The 19,018-nt window shown below is 39.5% G+C and overlaps 1 protein-coding gene across 1 annotated transcript in view; it reads right to left on the bottom strand.

Annotated features, from left to right (window-relative positions):
• Nucleotides 1-2,277: 2,277 nt before the first annotated feature.
• Nucleotides 2,278-19,018, bottom strand: part of ERICH3 (glutamate rich 3) — a 114,540-nt gene continuing 97,799 nt past the window's right edge. The window contains exons 13-14 of the mRNA XM_065908058.1: nucleotides 8,473-8,598; nucleotides 2,278-4,658 (exon numbers count right to left, since the gene is read on the bottom strand). Of these exons, the coding sequence (XP_065764130.1) occupies nucleotides 2,278-4,658; nucleotides 8,473-8,598 (2,507 nt within the window). The remainder of the gene's footprint in view (nucleotides 4,659-8,472; nucleotides 8,599-19,018) is intronic.

Below are 19,018 nucleotides of genomic sequence, written 5' to 3'. Positions count from 1 at the left end.
CAATACTTCTGCAATCCATTTTCCAACTGAGACTAATCTTCAATACAATCAATAGTCCGTGACAGCAGTTTTCAGACTATAGTGTACCTCAGAATTACCCAGAGGGCTTGTTAAAACACCAATTGCTCTGCCCCACCCACAGAGTTTCCAATTTAACAGGTATGAGATGAAGGCAGGAATTTGTATTTGGAACAGTCCTAGGTGATGCTGATACCCTGATCAAGGCCACGTTTTGCAAACCACTGGTCCATTATATTAATACCTTTGATCACTGAATGACTCCTTTATTAAAATGAAACACACTTCTAAAGATAAAAAAATAACGATAGTATGCCTGATTTTTAGGGACATAGGGCAACCAGTATGGACTGTGTAATGATTAGGGCAGCAATTCTCAACTTTTTCTACATAGTAAAATCAACTGAAAAATTAAAACAACAAAACAAAAAACTAACGCCTACACCCATCTAAAGCTAATTAGATCTGAATCCCTGGGGTAGGATCAAGGGTTGATTCATTCATGAAAGTGCCCCATGAAAGTCTAATGTGTAGTGTAACTGAAGAATCAGTGCTTTAGGGCATCTTCTTTCACCTCCTTACATAATGAAAAGATAGCCAAACATGTGTGCTCTTTGGGAAACTGGTGTATGAACAGAGATGTCACAGGGAAAGTGAAATCCCCAAGAGACACAGCTACACAACTATTTCTAGTGATATGGGAGGCAGGGGTAATTTTGAAAGCAGTCATGACCGTTGATTTGCAATGCACTGCAGGGTTAGTTCACAGGTTTGAAATAACAGAACCTGGGAAGGTGAGCAGCATGCTAATTTAATCCAAGTTTCTTTTCCACTGAATGACACCAACCAGAGTCTAGAGTCTAGAATGCTGGCATACAGGCTGATGTGCAATGTTTACCTGCTGTAATGATTGTTACTCATTTTACTCAGCTAAATTATTTACTACATTAATTTAATTTGAGTGGCCCTATAAAGAAGTCCCCAAAGGATAAAATGCCACAAGCATTTACCTGTTCACCTCAGAAAGCAAGACTATAGAAACATGCAAAAAGAAAGGGCATTTTGAAATAAGATTTAGATGTTAAATTACTGATCTGGCATAAATGGAAAGCATGACTATTTATAAGTAAATAGACATGCCATGGAACCCTTTTCTGGAAGGACTTAAAGGTCTGGAGCAATCTTTAGCACTGAAGGTACCTGGAAGAATGTTTAGAGCTAATTTTCACAGACAAAGCCAAAGATCTTAAATCAAATGCTCATGTATGAAGCTGGGACTAAGATGTGACTATAAATAAATAGGAATTTAAAGAAGGAATTTAAAGGCCCAGATATCAAGACTGAGCCTTTCTGGTAATCTTTGGTAAAAGTCAAGCATTTGAAAATGATCAGTTTGATTTGAATATAGACATGTTAACTAACTGTGTAGAATTAGGTAAGAGCCTTCCAGTCCTCCATCAGAAACCAACACTCTCGGAAGGAGCTGAGCACCTCTTCTCAAGGGGTTTGAGGTGCTACAGACCAGCTGGCAGATTGGGAATCGCTCAGACAAGCACACGGATTAAAAAAAAAAGTCCTGGTGAGATATTTGGGTGATTCCTTCTCCTCCACTCCAAGTCTTCTGGAAAACGTCTTGAAAATATCCTGAAAGACAATAAAAAGGATAGAACTATGAATATAATCACTCAGAATAGTAGGATTCAGGCATTAAGGATACATCGTGCAAATAGTGGAAACACAAGGAAATGCTAGAAATAATTTTGGTCTTTAGTTATAATCATTAGTATTTTACAGATATACATATATTTTTTAACACGCTTCAAATATTTTATTTTACTAATATGCTATATATATTTATTAAACTTCATAGAACTTCAGAAACGAAGACAGAGAGCCCCTTTAAAGGCAAATTAAGCCTTTTTTCCCTTTGTCCCCATGGCTCACGCTCTCCTCTGTATCCATTCTTCCTGGCCCTGTAAGAGAGAGGAGGATCTCACTGCTTGAGAGCTGTGCTTGCAATGGCAGAGGCTGGGATTTCGAGCTGTAGAGGGTCTGGAAATGGGTCCCTGTAAGCCTCTGGTCTGCCTGTCCATCTCGCCCAGCCCCCATGCTGCTGGGCTCAGCAGCCCCTAGAACTGAAGCCCGTGTGTGTGCAGGCACTGATAAAGGGATGAGGCAGCCCACAGGAGAGACCCCAGGTGGGAGATTGTAATCCTGCAAACAGGTCGGGCTTAAACTCACCATCAGCCATGAAGTCTCTTAGGCCTTCCTCGGACTCAAGGAAACATCCAGGTCCTCACTTCCTCTTTGCACTGAAAGCTCTTGCTTCTCTTGGATTCCCCTGCAGTTGGGCTTTTCAGGGAGTGATTCTGCATCCTGTGGACTCTCTCTCCTGGCCTCTGACCCTCTCTCTTGGGATAATTCCAGTCTAAATTCTTCAGCTCCCCCTGACTCCTGCTCCCCAGCAGGACTCCCCATTCCTGCCTCCTCTCCCACTGACTCAGACTCAGCCCCCAGGGTGGTTTCAGCCTTCTCTGCCTCCCCAGCTGACCCTGGCTTTGGGGCCTTCCCTTCCAGGTCAGAAGGTTCCTCAGGAGCCTCAGCCTCAGCCTCAGCCTCAGCCTCAGCCTCAGCCTCCAGTGCTGAAATCGCAGTCATCTCCTCGGCCACTGGCACAGCCTCCCCGCTCAGCACTGTACCCTCTACAGCCACCTTCTCCGCAACTGCTGTTTCTCCTGGCATCTCACCCACTGTGTGCCAGGCTTCCTCCCCAGCACCATCTGAAAAGGAGGAGACTTTATTTTCTTCTATTTCCCCCTCAGCAGAATCGTCCTCCCTCTCTGCAGCTTCTTCTGAGGCTCCTCCTCCTTGATGGGGATCTTCCACAGCCATAACCACGCCATGCGCGCTCCCGCCCCCCTTAGGGTCCCCACTCTTCGTCACTCCTGTACCCAGTGTGCACTCTTCATGCACCTCCTCCTCTGCGTCCTCATCCATCACGTCACAGAGTTTTCCTGCCACCATGGAATCTCCCTCGGGAACATCTTGGGTCAAGGCTGTGGCGGCTACTCCCTCTGGCCCCTGTAAAGGCCCGTCTTTATTCCTCCCCTCCTGGCTGGTGACCATGTCTTGATCCTTGGTTGCAGACCCCTGGGCTTCGCCTGCATCCCTGGGAGTCTGTGCCCTCCCTGTGGACTTGGTTTCGGGAGCTCCTGACACCGCCTCTCCTGCAGGGGTGGACCCCTCTTCCTGCTCTTCATGGGCCACATTCTCACCAAAGAGCAGCCCTGCTGAGCCTCTGTGCTCTGCGGTTCCAGCATCTCTCAGCCTTTCCCCTCCTTCTCCTTTCCCCCAAACCGCTCTGTTTTCTAGGGACTTCTCAAACCCAGGGGCTACTTCAAACACGTCCACCTCCCTGTCTCTCAGTGAGTCCTCTCTCTGTTGCCCTGTGTCTCCAGTCGCTTCAGATGCCCCCATGGCTGCTTCATCCTCGGCATCACGCTCCGTTTCATTTGGGGAGGCTTGTGTCTCTTCCTCTGGTCTTTCTTCCTGCACAGGTTCCCTCTCTTTCCCTTTAAGATGTTGTTCCTCTTCTAAAGTGTCTTCGTCCTGAAGCGCCTTTGCCCTTGTCACCTCTTTTCTCTCAGATTCAGTTTCCCCCAGAGGTGTTTTTGACCTCTCAGCTTTCCTCCTCTCTCTCTTTTCTGAGTCGAATTCCTCAGGTAACATTTCTTTCCTAGCATCATCTTTATTAGACTCTGACTCCGTCACCACCTCCTCCTCTTCCACCTGGTCCTTACGAAGTCCTTCCAGGCTGTCCACTGAACTCTGCATCTGAGTAGCCTCAACCTTCTCAGAAGTGGAGGAGCTCAAAGGTGTTTCCATTCCCGTGACTGCCTCCCTCTCTTTGGTCGACTTGTCTCGCCCCAGCATTGCCTCTTCTAAACCCTCCTCTCGGTCAGATGTGGCATCTCCCACGGGTCCCCTGTCCTCTAAGTCTGTACATGCTTCCTCTTCACTGTCCTCCACGCCTGGCTTTGCAGACCCAGCCGCGCTCACAGCCGCGCTCTCAGACCTTCCCTTCTCTGGCCTCACTGCCTCTCTTAGGGCCGCTGTCTCCTGAGCACACCCTGAGTTCAGAGCTGCTGCCTGACTTGCCAGCAGTGCCCTCTCTGAAGCCTGCCCACCCTCACAAGCTGCCTTCTCCGTCTCCAGCACTGTCTGCATCAAGACCCGTGCCTCAGCAGCCTCACCTTCATTCAGACCTCCAGAGTCTTTTGCTGCTGCTGCTTCTCTGGCGCCTACCCCTTCTTCATCCTGTCTTCTATCCCCTTCTGCTTCTGCCTCTGCCCCAACTGCTATGCCCTGAGAGAGCTCTCTTTCCTCTGTAAACTGTCCTACCAATGCCAGCTGTTCTGCTTTTGGCTTCCCCTGCCCTGAGGGAACCTCATTAACCTCAGCTTTTCCCCACAGTGCTGCATCCCCTTTTTCTTCCATGTCAGCATCCCTGTGTTGGGGACCTTCACCTTCCTCCACTGCTTCTTTCTTCCCCAGGGTATGCTCTTCTGATGCAACTTGCTTGGATTTCTTGTTTGAGCTGAGTGCAGTCCTTTCCTCCACCACTAGATTCCTATCCAGTGCTATAAAATAAGATTAGAAATCAAGGTTACTTTAATCAAAGTGCAGGAGGAGACATTATGTATAATTTTCTATATATAAGAGATATTTATATATAATATCAAGGGGCTATTGATATTATATTTCATTTCCTCAGTTCTAGGATGCGATCAGCTGTAACATGCACCATGATTTAATAATGGCTTTTCGTGATGAAAAAAAAAAAAAGAGCTATCAAATTTAATGGACACACATTGATATTAAAGGAAATTGAACATCAGAACTGTTGAAAACAAACAAAATCCAGTCTTAGAATAATAAAGTCTCTCTCCCTCACTGTCTTTCTTATACACACACACACACCCATACACAATACATATATCTCCCTTTCAAATGAAATATTAGGACTTGCAGAAAAAATTATGCAACAAGGAAAAGAGTGAGGATTTCATTTTAACAATCATTGTTCCCTACAGGACCATAATATGCTTGTTCTCAGCCTAGTTCTCTTGTACTCATGTGAGCATTTAGCAACAGAATCATAATACAATATGAACTGATCGTTATCCCATACATTGCTCCCATTAAAGCTACTATATCTAAATTTAGTCATCAAATAACTTCGTAGCTCAAGGTAAGACTTTTTACTATAGATACAAATTTGTGTTGTAGGTCAGAATACCTCCCCTCTACCTTCAGAAATTGATTTGCCTTTGGCAAAAGAGGATCACAGAGCAAGATAGGACTTTGTAGTCTGGGACAATTTTCAACATAAATAACCTACTTGAAGCATTTCATAAGTTTCTCATCCATACTTTCCTGCAAATCTGGGTATGTTAGCTATCATACTTCAATAAATACAAGTTCAATGTGTTTCTTAAAAGGCTTCAGATAGATGCCTTATCCTTTAGCAAATATGTGCATTTCTGTTGCAGTGATTCACGTAAAATAAATAAAAGCATTCCAGACCAAAGGCCAAAGCATTTAAATTTTTCAACTGCAGAATAATACTTAGGGATATTAGAGCTTCTCTAGTGGTCCTCTCTCAATGCTTTCTATCAATCTAATCCTCTTTGTTTGTAGAAGACACTGGAATAGATTCTACAAAATAAGTTATAATGCCAGGGTGCCAACTTCCAAATGGTATAAATGTATAAAGTAGGCAAGTGTGTCTTCCTCATGGTTTTCTCTGGCTTGTCCTTTTGGCTAACCATCACACTCCTACCCCATCACCAACAATCTCCCAGAAACTGAAAGCCCTGATCTTACTCACTTCGTCTGTACTCTGTTACCCCATCTGGGACTGTCCTATAACTGCAGTTCCTCTCCTAACACCACACATGGCTGTCCTTTGTTCCTACTCTTGGCCTCTTACCGGCTACTAAAACAAGCCTTTATGAAGTTAGACAATAACAGCTGATATTAAATTTCCCTTTAAAAATGTATTTGTACATTTGTACATGTAACTCCATGGCTAATTCATGTCAATGTATGACAAAACCCACTACAATATTGTAAAGCAATTAGCCTCCAACTAATAAAAATAAATGAAAAAAAATGCATTTGGAAGGTAACTTTTGATATATTCATTCAAAGGAGTAACAGAAACTTCCCCGGGAGAAGGGATAAGCCACCCACTCCAGTTTTCTTGGGCTCTCCTGGTGGCTCAGTCGGTAAAGAATCCCACTTGTGATGCAGGAGACCTGGGTTCGATCCCTGGGTTGGGAAGATCCCCTGGAGGAGGGCATGGCAACCCACTCCAGTATTCTTGCCTGGAGAATCCCCATGGATAGAGGAGCCCGGGGGGCTGCAGTCCATGGGGTCACAAAGAGTCAGACACAACTAACTCAGACACATAGCACCTCAGAAACCTCAGGTCTATCGGTAGGGTGCTGTTAACTTTTACAGGAGGTCCTCAGCATACCACAGCAGTTATTTATTATACTAAATGCAGAGCCAAATGGGTTTCCATGGAGCCAGTTCACCTGAAAGAATATGGTTTGTTTTATTTCATTACAGATGACTAGATTTAAAACAAAATTAAATGAAAGCCATGAGAAACAACATGTCAAGTCTCTTTAATAGTATGTCTATTACTATTCAAATTCCTGCGTGAAAGTATACTTCAATAGTCAGTTATAAAAAACATTTAAGGAAAGTCCTCTGTTTTGCTAAGTTGACCTCTAAATTTATGGATCAATTAAAGAACATTCAGGAATACAGGGTAATAAAATTGCCAAGCCACTATGTAATAATATATTGTGCCTAAATTCTCGGAGAAAAAGTGCTAATGGCACCTAACTGAGTTATTACACACACACATACACACACACACACACACGGGAGTCAGATATGACATTCCTGAAGCAAGGGATAAAGCGTAATTGAAGATTTTCTAAGAAATATCAATACAAAAACATGATGTGTTTTTGCTAGCAACCTCATGGACTTTTTGAAAAAAAAAATGAATATAAGAAATCAAGTAATATTCACAAACAGGGGCAATTTGATTTAGTGACTGAGTGTGTACTTGGGAATCAGACAGATCTGGGTAAGAATGCCAGCTCTGCCACATAGTTGTGTGAACTTGGGAAACATATCTCTAAGCCTTCATTCTCTTATCCATAAAGTGATGATAGCAATCCTTGACTCACAGAATCTTTGTAAGAACAAACCACAAAATGTTTGGCACAGTGCCTGGCACACAGAGAGCCCTAACAAATCTTTCCACATTCCCCTCTCACTGCATACAATATGTGATATCTTTTTGCTTGAATCAGATTTAACAGACAACAACTACTCTGCCTGCATTGCAGAAGTTTGGGGAGGTATATCAGAACTCCTCTGGTTGAATGCCCACTATGAAAGACTTGGATTCTGGAAGCCCAGAGTCCTTCTGCAATTCAGTCCACTCAAGTTCGGGTGTCACCTGGCCGTCTCCACTTTCCCTGGGGGAACTTGAGCTCAGGGAGCCAGTCTAAGTGCAAATCACCTGGCTGCTACTATTTGTCTTAAGTCACAAAGTCCTTTTTCTCTGACCCAGGAATCTTGTATCTACTGATGCATCTGTGAAACTGTCTGGCTAATTTGTCTGCTTGAAAATAGAGTGAAATCTCAAATACCTTACAGGGCTTGATGCCCATCATTAAAAATTGGATGTGGGGGGTAATGTGACCACATGATGAAGACAATGAAGCCCCCTCTCCCTCCCCTACTTCCACACACACACACATGCATGTATTCAAATTGCGGCATTTTTAAAAAGTTATCTACTAAATACAGGGAAGCCTGATTTCAAGGACACAGGCTGTGTGGCCAGATGTGCATGAGTCATGGTCTGCTGAGTCACTCTAATTGGCACTCTTGCAGCTGGAATGCTCATCATCACGAGCCAGGTCATTTGCTGATGGCACTGAATTCTTGCCTAATTTTTAAAAATAAGGAGTTCAGATAAATCATCATGAAATGTGTCTGGGCTCTTCAAGTCTCCAATGGGTGAGTTAGGCACATCCAGCTAACTGGGAGACAAGCTAAGACATAAGATTGGTCTGAAAATCCCTACCAATATTCTCTGTTATTTGCAGTCCTTTTTTTATTATCTGAAATCCTTTTTTAAAAAACAAACTCTAGGCACCAATGTATTCCAAAAAAGAATGATAGCTTTCATATCTGATGTCAGCTCCAAAGCTCCCCATAATGCTTCTCACCTCCTGCCATCACATTCACTGGTCAAAAAGAAAATAAAGACGGAAACAAGGATAAGATGAAAGATGGAAATGGTGCTGCCTTTTGCAGAGGCTTTCCGAAGATCTTTCCTAGGTAATGATGCACCCTTACCTGCACCTGTGTCAGCCTCCAGCTTCCTTGAGAGCTCCTCTCCTTCGTCTGTGCTGCTCACACCAGACTCGGAGTCATAGTGGCAGTGGAGGCTAGAGCCCACAGCTTCAGCTACTGCCTGTTCAACTGATTGGAGACCACATAAAATATCAAAAGGCATTAAAAACAGGTCAAGGAAACTTTGTAAATGAAACAGCAGCAAGTGGGGTTAGTTTAAAAGCATTCACATTAAGTTAAGACCCTGTTTTTTAAATGTCAGGATTAAACAATGTTCAAGCTATGATTTCAAAATGAAAAGAAAATAGGAAATCATGAAGCAAAGAAATCCATGCAAAGAGATACTTGCATTAAAAAAAACAAAACAAAAGGCAACAGCCAGAAGCAGTGACAGATTTGCCAAAGGCACATGCAATGAAATAACTGTAAGGGAATTTAGTTGCGTTTTCCTTTTTAGAAACATATTATGGCTTTTATAATCCCAATCATCACTATTCTTTTAGATCTCTAAAACTACCAGAACTGACTATACTATAAGCATTTCATCCATTAGTAGATTTCAGTGATGTGACCCCGACACTCCATGTGGACACAGCAGAAAAGATATTACATAATTCCTATAAATTTGACAGTAAAAGCTGCTGGAGCCATTTCTGTTTACTTGAACTGATTACCAGCACTGAGCTTTAGGAACGGAAAGACCTGAAAAGTTCAAGTTTCATACTAACTGTGTCACCTTGTGTAAGTTCTTTGGCCTAAGGCTCAGCCTCAGCTTCAGTATACTCATCTGTCAAAAAGAGATATCTTAGTGATTATATTGGGAGCATTAAACTTATTAGCAGGTGCCTAAGCACCTAATGGGGCTTCCTTGGAGGCTCAGTTGGTAAAGAATCTGCCTACAATGAGGGAGACCTGGGTTTGATCCCTGGGTTGGGAAGATCCCCTGGAGAAGGGCATGGCAACCCACTCCAGTATTCTTGCCTGGAGAATCTCCATGGACCGAAGAGCCTGGTGGGTTACAGTCTGTGGGCTTGCAAAGAGTCGGACACGACTGAGTGACTAAGCACAAGCACCTAATAAATAATAATAGATGAAATGATGAGCATGTTTATTGCAAGTATTATCTCCCACCTTGATATAATTCTAGGCAACCCTGTAATATCCATTAGGGTTGTCTTTAGTTTCTGACACATCCCTGTCTACATCCCTTGCTTATCATCTGATGACCTGTGTCTCTAAATCTCTGACTGCTATCATTATGCCACTTCCTGGTTAACAAAAGCTCACAAAAGAATACTAGAACTAGATTATCCCTTTTATATAAAAAATAGTTTCTCCAAAATATCCTCCCTATCTTTCTCTCCCTTTCTTTCTTTGCCTCCCTTTTCTCTTACTTTCTTGCTTTCTTTCCTCTCAGATAGTCTGATCCAATTGATCCAAAGACTGTACTTCAAGAAAAGCAGAGCTAGAATGTGATCCCTTGCTCAGTTTAAGTGAGTTGCTAAGAGGCAGTTAGTTACTTACTCATCCCTCTGTGTTTGGAAACAAATAGTGAGATATCTGGTTCATATGGCTTTCAGGGGGGAAATGGAATGACTTAACTACATTAATCTTAAGAGAAAAAAATGTGGAAGTGAAAAGAAGTGCATCACATAGGTCAAATGTATTCTCTGTAAGAAGTACAAGTGCTCGGGCCTGGTGCACTGGGAAGACCCAGAGGGATCGGGTGGAGAGGGAGGTGGGAGGGGGGATCGGGATGTGGAATACATGTAAATCCAGGCTGATTCATGTCAATGTATGACAAAAACGACTACAATATTGTAAAGTAATTAGCCTCCAACTAATAAAAATAAATGGAAAAAAAAGAGAGAAAGAAATAATGCAAAATATCTTATAATATTTTTACATTGATTACATGGTGAATGATAATATTTAGAAATATTGGATTAAATAAAATGTAATATTAAAATGTAAAAAAAAAAAAGAAGTCTTTGAGCATCAGTTTTCCTCACTCATCCAATGCACCAAATACAAAAAGGTTTTTTTTTTTTTTTTACTAATAATACAGTTTAGAGACATCAACTCAAGTCATGACATCAACTCATGACAATTAGGTTATCATTGGTTTTTTTTTTTAATCAAGTCAATCTTTATTTTAGTAACTTTATAGCATAATATATATAAGCTAGATATCATCTTTCCCACTATACTAATGCTGGCACTGTTTAACTAGAGAGTCTAAATAAACAGTGTTTTAGGTCTTTATGTATAAATCTGCTTGACCTACTAAGCAACAGAAATCCCAAGGTTGGCAGGACAGGAGGGTGGGTGGGAATCTGATTTGGTATCAATTACTGAAGCTCTGTTTCATCAGAGCCAACAGGACATCTAGGCTTTTCCCCAAGTAGTCCACAGGCTGTAAAGAAATATGGTTTACTATACAGTTATAGGATTGTTATGTTGTATACCTGATATTAATATAATGTTTTGTGTCAATGATACCTTAATAAAATATTTAATATGATTTACAATAATAATAACTACAATAAACAATTAGCAGCTACTGAACCAAAAGACTATTCTAAGAAGCCAAACAGTACTAGCATAATCTGTAAACGACAGACTCACTCAGAATTTCCTGGAGCATGCAGTCCTTCTTTCTCAGGACTGTAATCGCCACTTGCCCACGTCAGCTAGCTTGCCCCTGGAGGGTTAGGCTTTGGAAGTCGATGAGAGCCTGTATAGTTAGGTGCTGCCTGCTTCAGATTTAGCAAAAATGGGACACTGGCCTGAGCATCAAGGATTTATTAGGTGTGAGATCAGAAAAGGCCTCACTTGGTCATTTTGTCCTCAGATGTTCTTCTGAAATTGAAGCTTAAAAGCAAGACCTCCGCCAGTGTCTAACCTTGACCATTTCCCACCCACTGTAGGGAGGACAGTGCATGCTGAGACTCCTGTGTCAGCAGTGCGACACATCACCCTGTTTCCTCTGTCTATTTAGCCCTTCATCCCTCAAGGCTCTGCTCCTTCACCTTGCTATAAAGACGACCATTAAAAGCAAAGAGAACTGTCAGTTCCCATAGCATCTGCAGCAAAATGGAAGAGGCTCATACAGAGAATTTCATAGGAAAACATCTTTTCTACTCAAATGCTATAGGATATTTCGAGATATTTTTAAAACAACAAAATGTTGTTACATTACAGTATTAGCTTTCAATTATTGAAAACAAACATTTTAAAAATAACATATGTTACTTTCCCCAAGTATGAAAAGAGTTCACATTCACTACTTGAAGCTTGAAATAATAATAATAATAAATACAACAATATCCTAGTTTCACCATTCAGAAATAACTACTAGTCAACATTTTGGCAGGTTTCTAAGTTTATATTTTTTTACTCTACTACTATAGATAATATTTTGTATCCCATTTTATTCATTTAGCAAAATATTGTGACTGTTTCCATGTATCATTTAATAAAAACTATTCTTCAATAACTGCACAGAATATTCTAAAGTTTTACTAAAATTTGGCTAACCAACTGCCTGGTGTTAAATGTTGACTTGTTCCCATTTTTTGTGATTATAAAGCTACTTCAAATATAGCTCATAATTATTTTATTATTTCTGACTATTGCCTCAGTATAAATTCCTGGAATTGGAATTTTTGGGTCAAAGAGCATGATAACTTTTAGATGCTTTTGATATATGTTTCTCTATGTTCTTCAAAAAAGGAGGTATCAATTGATAATTTCCCCTATAATGATAAGGGGTCTTATGTCCCTGTACTATTGCTGACAGTTTCTCAGTTCCCACCAATTCCTTCTAAATTTGATAATTAGTATTTGAAAAGTGGTGGCAAGGATATGGTTTTCAATATTAGTAGGCAAGCTTTCTAAATTCATTCCCTTTCCTCTGCTTCTTTTGAAGCTAAACAAACCAGCAATTCTGTATCAGGAGAAAGTTTTGCCAAGAATTATTTATCTGAATTTTAAGACCCTAAGAAGGCCATAAAAACAGAGTAAATATATATCCAGGTTTATTCCAAGCTCCCGGTCACTTTGAAAATTATGACTGTTCTTTGATCATTTTTTTGTGTGTCGCCAATCAATCATCTTTCCAGCAACTCACCATGACAAAATTCATGACTAACATCATCTTCCTACACAGTGAAGATGTTCGTATGTTACCTTTGGCATTGAAACATGGCTTACAAAAGCCCAGGATTAATTACAACTCAAGACCACACCTGTTCAAAGATAACAGATGCAGAAACCTAAGGTCTAGCCTCTACACAGTGGCGAGAGTAATCTTTTCAAAACTTTCAGCTCATGTCACTGGTATGCTCTGATTTTCCCAGTGACTTCCTACTGCTGAATAAAATCCTCCTCATGGCATAAAAGTTTCTTTCCCTCTGGCCTCATCTTCTCCCACTCTCGGCTTGTCCATTCTGCTCCTGTCACACTGACCTCCTTCCAAGTTCTTCACTCAAAAACTATGCTCCCAATTTAGACTCTGCATTTGCTGGGCTCTCTGCTTCTTGTGCTGCGTCTTCAAACGACAGAGTGACTGACCCCTGCACCTCATTTCCCTCTCTGCTCAAATATCCCCTCACTGGGAGAGGCCAGCCCTAAAAAAATACTACCCCTGCCTCAAACCATCACTCTGTCTCCCTACCTTGATCTTCTTTCCTGCTAGCACTTAGACCATATGCCCCATTACACGTTTGTTTTTCACTTATTGGGCATATCTCTTCGCAGAATATAAAGTTCAATATAGGCAAGCACTTTGTTATGTTCACACCAAGAACAGTGTGGAATAAAAGAGATACCTAACAAATATTTCAGAAGGAATCTATGGAAACAAACAGCTACATGCTTTCACAATTCACTCAGAAATTGTATTTAGAACTGCAACTCTTAATGCATGATTTTCTTGTTCTTTCATCAAGACCATTCTATCCTGCCTACATGATGATAAAATTGCATTTTATTTAAATCCTACTATTTAGGTTTATATTACTTGGCCAAGCAGTATGGTTTCTTCTGATTCAAATATGAAAGTATAAAATGCCTACTTCTATATATGTTTTACATTATATAAAACTTTATTCTTAATATTTTATTTATATTCATAACATATAAATTATATTAACGTCACAAATTAAGGCACATGAATTATTCCACCATGAGAATACAATGTGTCACAATGCGTTAAGACAGCTTAAACTAAAAATAACAGGGAAAAATAAACACATTTAAATAACACTATGCTCTATAATACTGAATTAACTCCCAAGGACACTATCTCATTGTAGCTAGCAACTATAATCTTTTACTTTACCCACTTCACTGCGTACGACTTATCTTTTCTATAAATTCACCTGATTTTTTGGTGGACTGGACAAAACCTAATTAAGTGTGACATATTATAAAATAGTTAGAAGGAAGCTATCACTTTACATTATCAACATAAAAGGTATGAAGGCATTAAATGCAGTACTTTACAAATTTATCCATTGCTATGAGTGAAAACAATTCAGATTAAGTTATATTAAGTTAGACACAACAAAACATCATTAATTGTGTGTGACTTTTTGGCCCAGAGACGTTCTTAACATAATCACAATTTTTATTCAAAGTCTAGTAGAAAATGATTAACTCAGTGCTATGCAAAATGAGATAGAATCTTTTACACATTATCTCAGCCCCCATTTCATTTCAACCTAAGGTTCTAATCAGGGAACTAAGTAAAATATTAAAATATACACATTTCAATCTTCACCAGCCTTCTGATTTAATTTATATAAGCTATGTTTTGCAGCAGTCACCTAAATGACCTTCATTTCAAGCACATAACTTTGGTTTCATCCCTTTCTCCCTCAGCCACCTACCTGAAGATTTAATTAAGGAGAAGGAACCACCATAACCTCTCTGCTTGGCATCAACATAACACACGATGCATTCAAGACCTGGTTTATTTTATCTGAAATTTTCTTCGGAATGTTTACTCATATAAAGACTTTTGAGAATATCTGTCATTACCTTTAACCTATTATTTTAAATACTTACAAATTTATTGCATCATTTCCTTGAGTTTATTTTAAAAACATCAGCACCCAACTGTCATTAATCTACTAATCCTTAGAGGTTTTGATACCACAATTCTTTTACATTATCCTGAGTATTTTACAAGGTCCTTGTGCTATTTTGCTTATAAATGTCTTATTTTCCACTCTAATCTCTCTGTTTTTAGGTCTTTCTAACATAGAAATTTTATTCTTTTGTGGAAGATAGGACATAAAACAAATCTACCAATTCTACACAGAAAGCAAATTTAAGAAAAGTTGCAAAGTTATAAGATACTAAGGCAACACAATGGCATAAAATATACAGTATATAAGAATAAAAGTACAGTTACATATGCAGATATGAAAAGATATTCAAGATATAATGTTAAGTGAAAAACAACAACTTATAAAACAAAATGTATCATGTTTCTATCTTCATATAAAAATGACATCTGTATATATACAATATGATACATTTAGATATGCTTATATAAAGAGAAACTTTTCTGAAATCATGCACACAAAAAAATACTTATCCACACTTACTGCTCAGGAAATAAAAAAAAGGCCAGGCAAGGAAGACCCTAGCTTTCATCTTATTTTCATTCATTCTGCATTATAAAAACTTTTCAACCAATCTTTTGTAAGAAAAAATTTTTTTTCAAAAACTTCAAAATATCTATTACCTTTGATCCAGAAATTAAACTTCTTGGAAACTAGCCTAAGAAAATAATTATTAATTTCAAATTGTCTTAGGTAATAAGATATCAGGGTACTATTAACAGCAGTGAAAATAGGGAAAAACTTAAGGAAATGGTAAAATTATGAAAAAAACAGGATGGAATAATACACAGACATTAAACATATTCATGAAGATTACATAATAACATAAAAATGCTTATGGTATAAGGTTAGGAATAAAAAGAAAAATACAACATATTATAGAAATATGACAACATAGATTTGTAGACTCTAACTTTAGAAATAAAAAGCCTGACCAAATGTTGAGATTTTTCTGTGTGATAAATCCACAGATATTTTGAAGATCACTTTTTACAATCTCCTAAATGTTATTTTGTAAGCTATTAATGAAAAATAGACACCAAAAGAGGTCTGGTACATACATACAGTTCAGTACAGTCACTCAGCCGTGTCAGACACTTTGAGACCCCATGGACTGCAGTACACCAGGCCTCCCTGTCCATCACCAACTCCCAGAGCTTGCTCAAACTCATGTCCATTAACTCGGTGATGCCATACAACCATCTCATCCTCTATCGTCCCCTTCTCCTCCCACCTTCAATCTTTCCTAGTATTGGGGTCTTTTCCAATGACTCAGTTCTTTGCATCAGGTGGCCAAAATATTGGAGTTTCAGCTTCAGCATCAGGGTCCTCCCAATGAATATTCAGGACTGATTTCCTTTAGGATACACTGGTTGGGTCTCCTTGCAGTCCAAGGAATTCTCAAGAGTCTTCTCCAACACCACAGTTCAAAAGCATCAATTCTTCAGTGCTCAGCTCTCTTTATAGTCCAACTCTCACATCCATACATGACTACTGGAAAAACCATAGCTTTGACTAGATGGATCTTTGTTGGCAAGTAATATCTCTGCTTTTTAATATGCTGTCTAGATTGATCATAGCTTTCCTTCCAAGGAGCAAGCATCTTTTAATTTCATGGCTGCAGTCACCATCTGCAGTGATTTTGGAGCCCCAAAAAATAAAGTCTCTCACTGTTTCCATTTTCTCTTCATGTATTTGTCGTTAAGTGATTGGACCAGATGCCATGATCTTCATTTTCTGAATGTTGAGTTTTAAGCCAACTTTTTTACTCTCCTCTTTCATCAAGAGGCTCTTTAGTTCTTCTTCACTTTCTGCCATAAGGGTGGTGTCATCTGCGTATCTGACTTTATTGATATTTCTCCCAGCAATCTTGATTCCACCTGTGCTTCATCCAGCCCAGCTTTCACATGAGGTACTCTGCATGTAAGTTAAACAGGGTGACAATATACAGCCTTGACATACTCCTTTCCCGATTTAGAATCAATCTGTTGTTCCATGTCCAGTTCTAACTGTTTCTTCTTGACCTGCATACAGATTTTTCAGGAGGCAGGTCAGGTGGTCTGGTATTCCTATGTCTTGAAGAATTTTCCACAGTTTGTTGTGATCCACACAGTCAAAGGCTTTGGCATAGTCAATAAAGCAGAAGTAGATGTTTTTCTGTTAACTCTTTTGCTTTTTCTATGATCCAACGGATATTGGCAATTTGATCTCTGGTTCCTCTGCCTTTTCTAAAACCAGCTTGAACATCTGAAATGTTCACAGTTCACATACTGTTGAAGCCCAGCTTGGAGAATTTTGAGCATTACTTTGCTAGAGTGTGAGATGAGTGCAATTGTTTGGTAGTTTGAACATTCTTTGGCATTGCCTTTCTTTGGGTTTGAAATGAAAGCTGACCTTTTCCAGTCCTGTGACCACTGCTGACTTTTCCAAATTTGTTGGCATATTGAATGTAGCACTTTCACAGCATCATCTTTTAGGATTTGAAATAGCTCAACAGGGATTCTATCACCTCCACTAGCTTTGTTTTAGTGATGCTTCTTAAGGTCCACTTGACTTCACATTCCAGGATGTCTGGCTCTAGGTGAGTGATCATACCATCATGGTTACCTGGGTCATGAAGATAATATTTTAAATAGTTCTTCTGTGTATTCTTGTCACCTCTTCTTTATATCTTCTGCTTCTGTTAGGTCCATATAATTTCTGTCCTTAATTGTGCCCATCTTTGCATGAAAACTTCCCTTGGTATCTCTAATTTTCTTGAAGAGATCTCTAGTCTTTCCCATTCTATTGTTTTCCTCTATTTCTTTGCATTGATTGCTGAGGAAGGCTTTCTTATCTCTCCTGGCAATTCTTTGGAACTCTGCATTCAAATGCGTATATCTTTCCTTTTCTCCTTTGCGTTTTGCTTCTCTTCTCAGCTATTTGTAAGACCTTGTCAGACAACCACTTTGCCTTTTTTCATGTCTTTTTCTTGGGGATGGTCTTGATCACTGCCTCCTGTAAAATGTCACGAACCTCCAGCCATAGTTCTTCATACATTAGATCATAAGGAAGTCATAAACCTTGCCATCTAGTGTTGAACCCATTTGAATGAAAGGATAACAAAATGTTTTAAAATTACAGATGTGATCAAGTCAAGAACACAGATTTCCCATAATAGTTGAGAAAAACAATAAACCTATACACTTTTCATTCACAAATCCAGAGGGAAAACCCACTTTTTTCCAAGTGACATGATTCTAGTTAAATGCTCCTATTAGTCTACCTATCACCTAATTAGAGCCTATGTTATGTGCAGATCATTTTACAGAAAGCTGTCTACTTTCATAAATCTGAGTAAATAATCTAGTTTTCTGATGTGGAAATAAATGAAATAATGTCAGCGTTGCTATTGAACTTTAACATTCTACCTTTTGTGTCAGCAGTTTGCTAAATTGTACAAATATTCTAGATTATATTCCATATACCAGAATTGAATGATGAAATCCAAGATCAAACATTTGAATTATTTTATTAAAGAGCTTCAAATGTATTTTAATAGGAATCCTAACTCACATATGACAAAATCATTTTGAAAATGTAAGGGGTCTTAATGTTATAATTCTAGGGCATAGGTTAGCAAGCTTTTTCTGTAAAGGGCCAGACAGTGAATCCTGAGGGCTTCGTGGGCCATAAAGTCTCTGCTGCAACTACTTAACTCTGTCCTTGTAGAGCAAAAGCTGCAACTGAGAATATGTAAATAAATAGGCATGACGCTTTTCAATGAAAATTTATTTTTGAGAACTGTAATATGAATTTAATATAATTTTCATAAGTTATCACATATTCTTTTGATTTTTTTCAATCATTTAAAAATGAAAAAAAATCCTTAGCTCACAGGCAATACAAAAAGAAAAGTGTTAGGCAAATTCAGCCTGTGGGCTGAAGTTTGTCAAACTGTTCATTCTAGAGTTTTGGTTTAACTTATTCTAAGCTAACATCCCTTGCTACTTCCCCTTATTCGGCATGCTTTTATCCTCCTCCCTCCCACCTTCAAAATCTTATCTAACCTTTTAAGTCCTCAAATATGTCCTTCATGAAAACTTTCTAGGTGTCCTTTATCAAATGGGCCTTCTCTTCCTTTGAAACTTTCATTTCTACTTTCTCTGGTTTTATACATGACTACTGACCTTGTCCAGTTATGTATATGCCAAGCCTTCCTCTTAACATTTTGTGGATGAAACCCTCTCTTCAGTTCAGTTCAGTTCAGCCGCTCAGTCATGTCCGACTCTTTGAGATCCCATGGACTGCAGCACGCCAGGCCTCCCTGTCATCACCAACTCCCAGAGTTTACTCAAACACATGTCCATTGAGTCGGTGATGCCATCCAATCATCTCATCTTCTGTCCTTCCTGTTCTCTTTGTTCTCCTCCTGC

This window comes from Muntiacus reevesi, chromosome 1 (genome assembly GCF_963930625.1).
Source record: "Muntiacus reevesi chromosome 1, mMunRee1.1, whole genome shotgun sequence".
NCBI classification, from domain to species: domain Eukaryota; kingdom Metazoa; phylum Chordata; class Mammalia; order Artiodactyla; family Cervidae; genus Muntiacus; species Muntiacus reevesi.
This window is presented reverse-complemented; position numbering and strand designations above follow the sequence as displayed.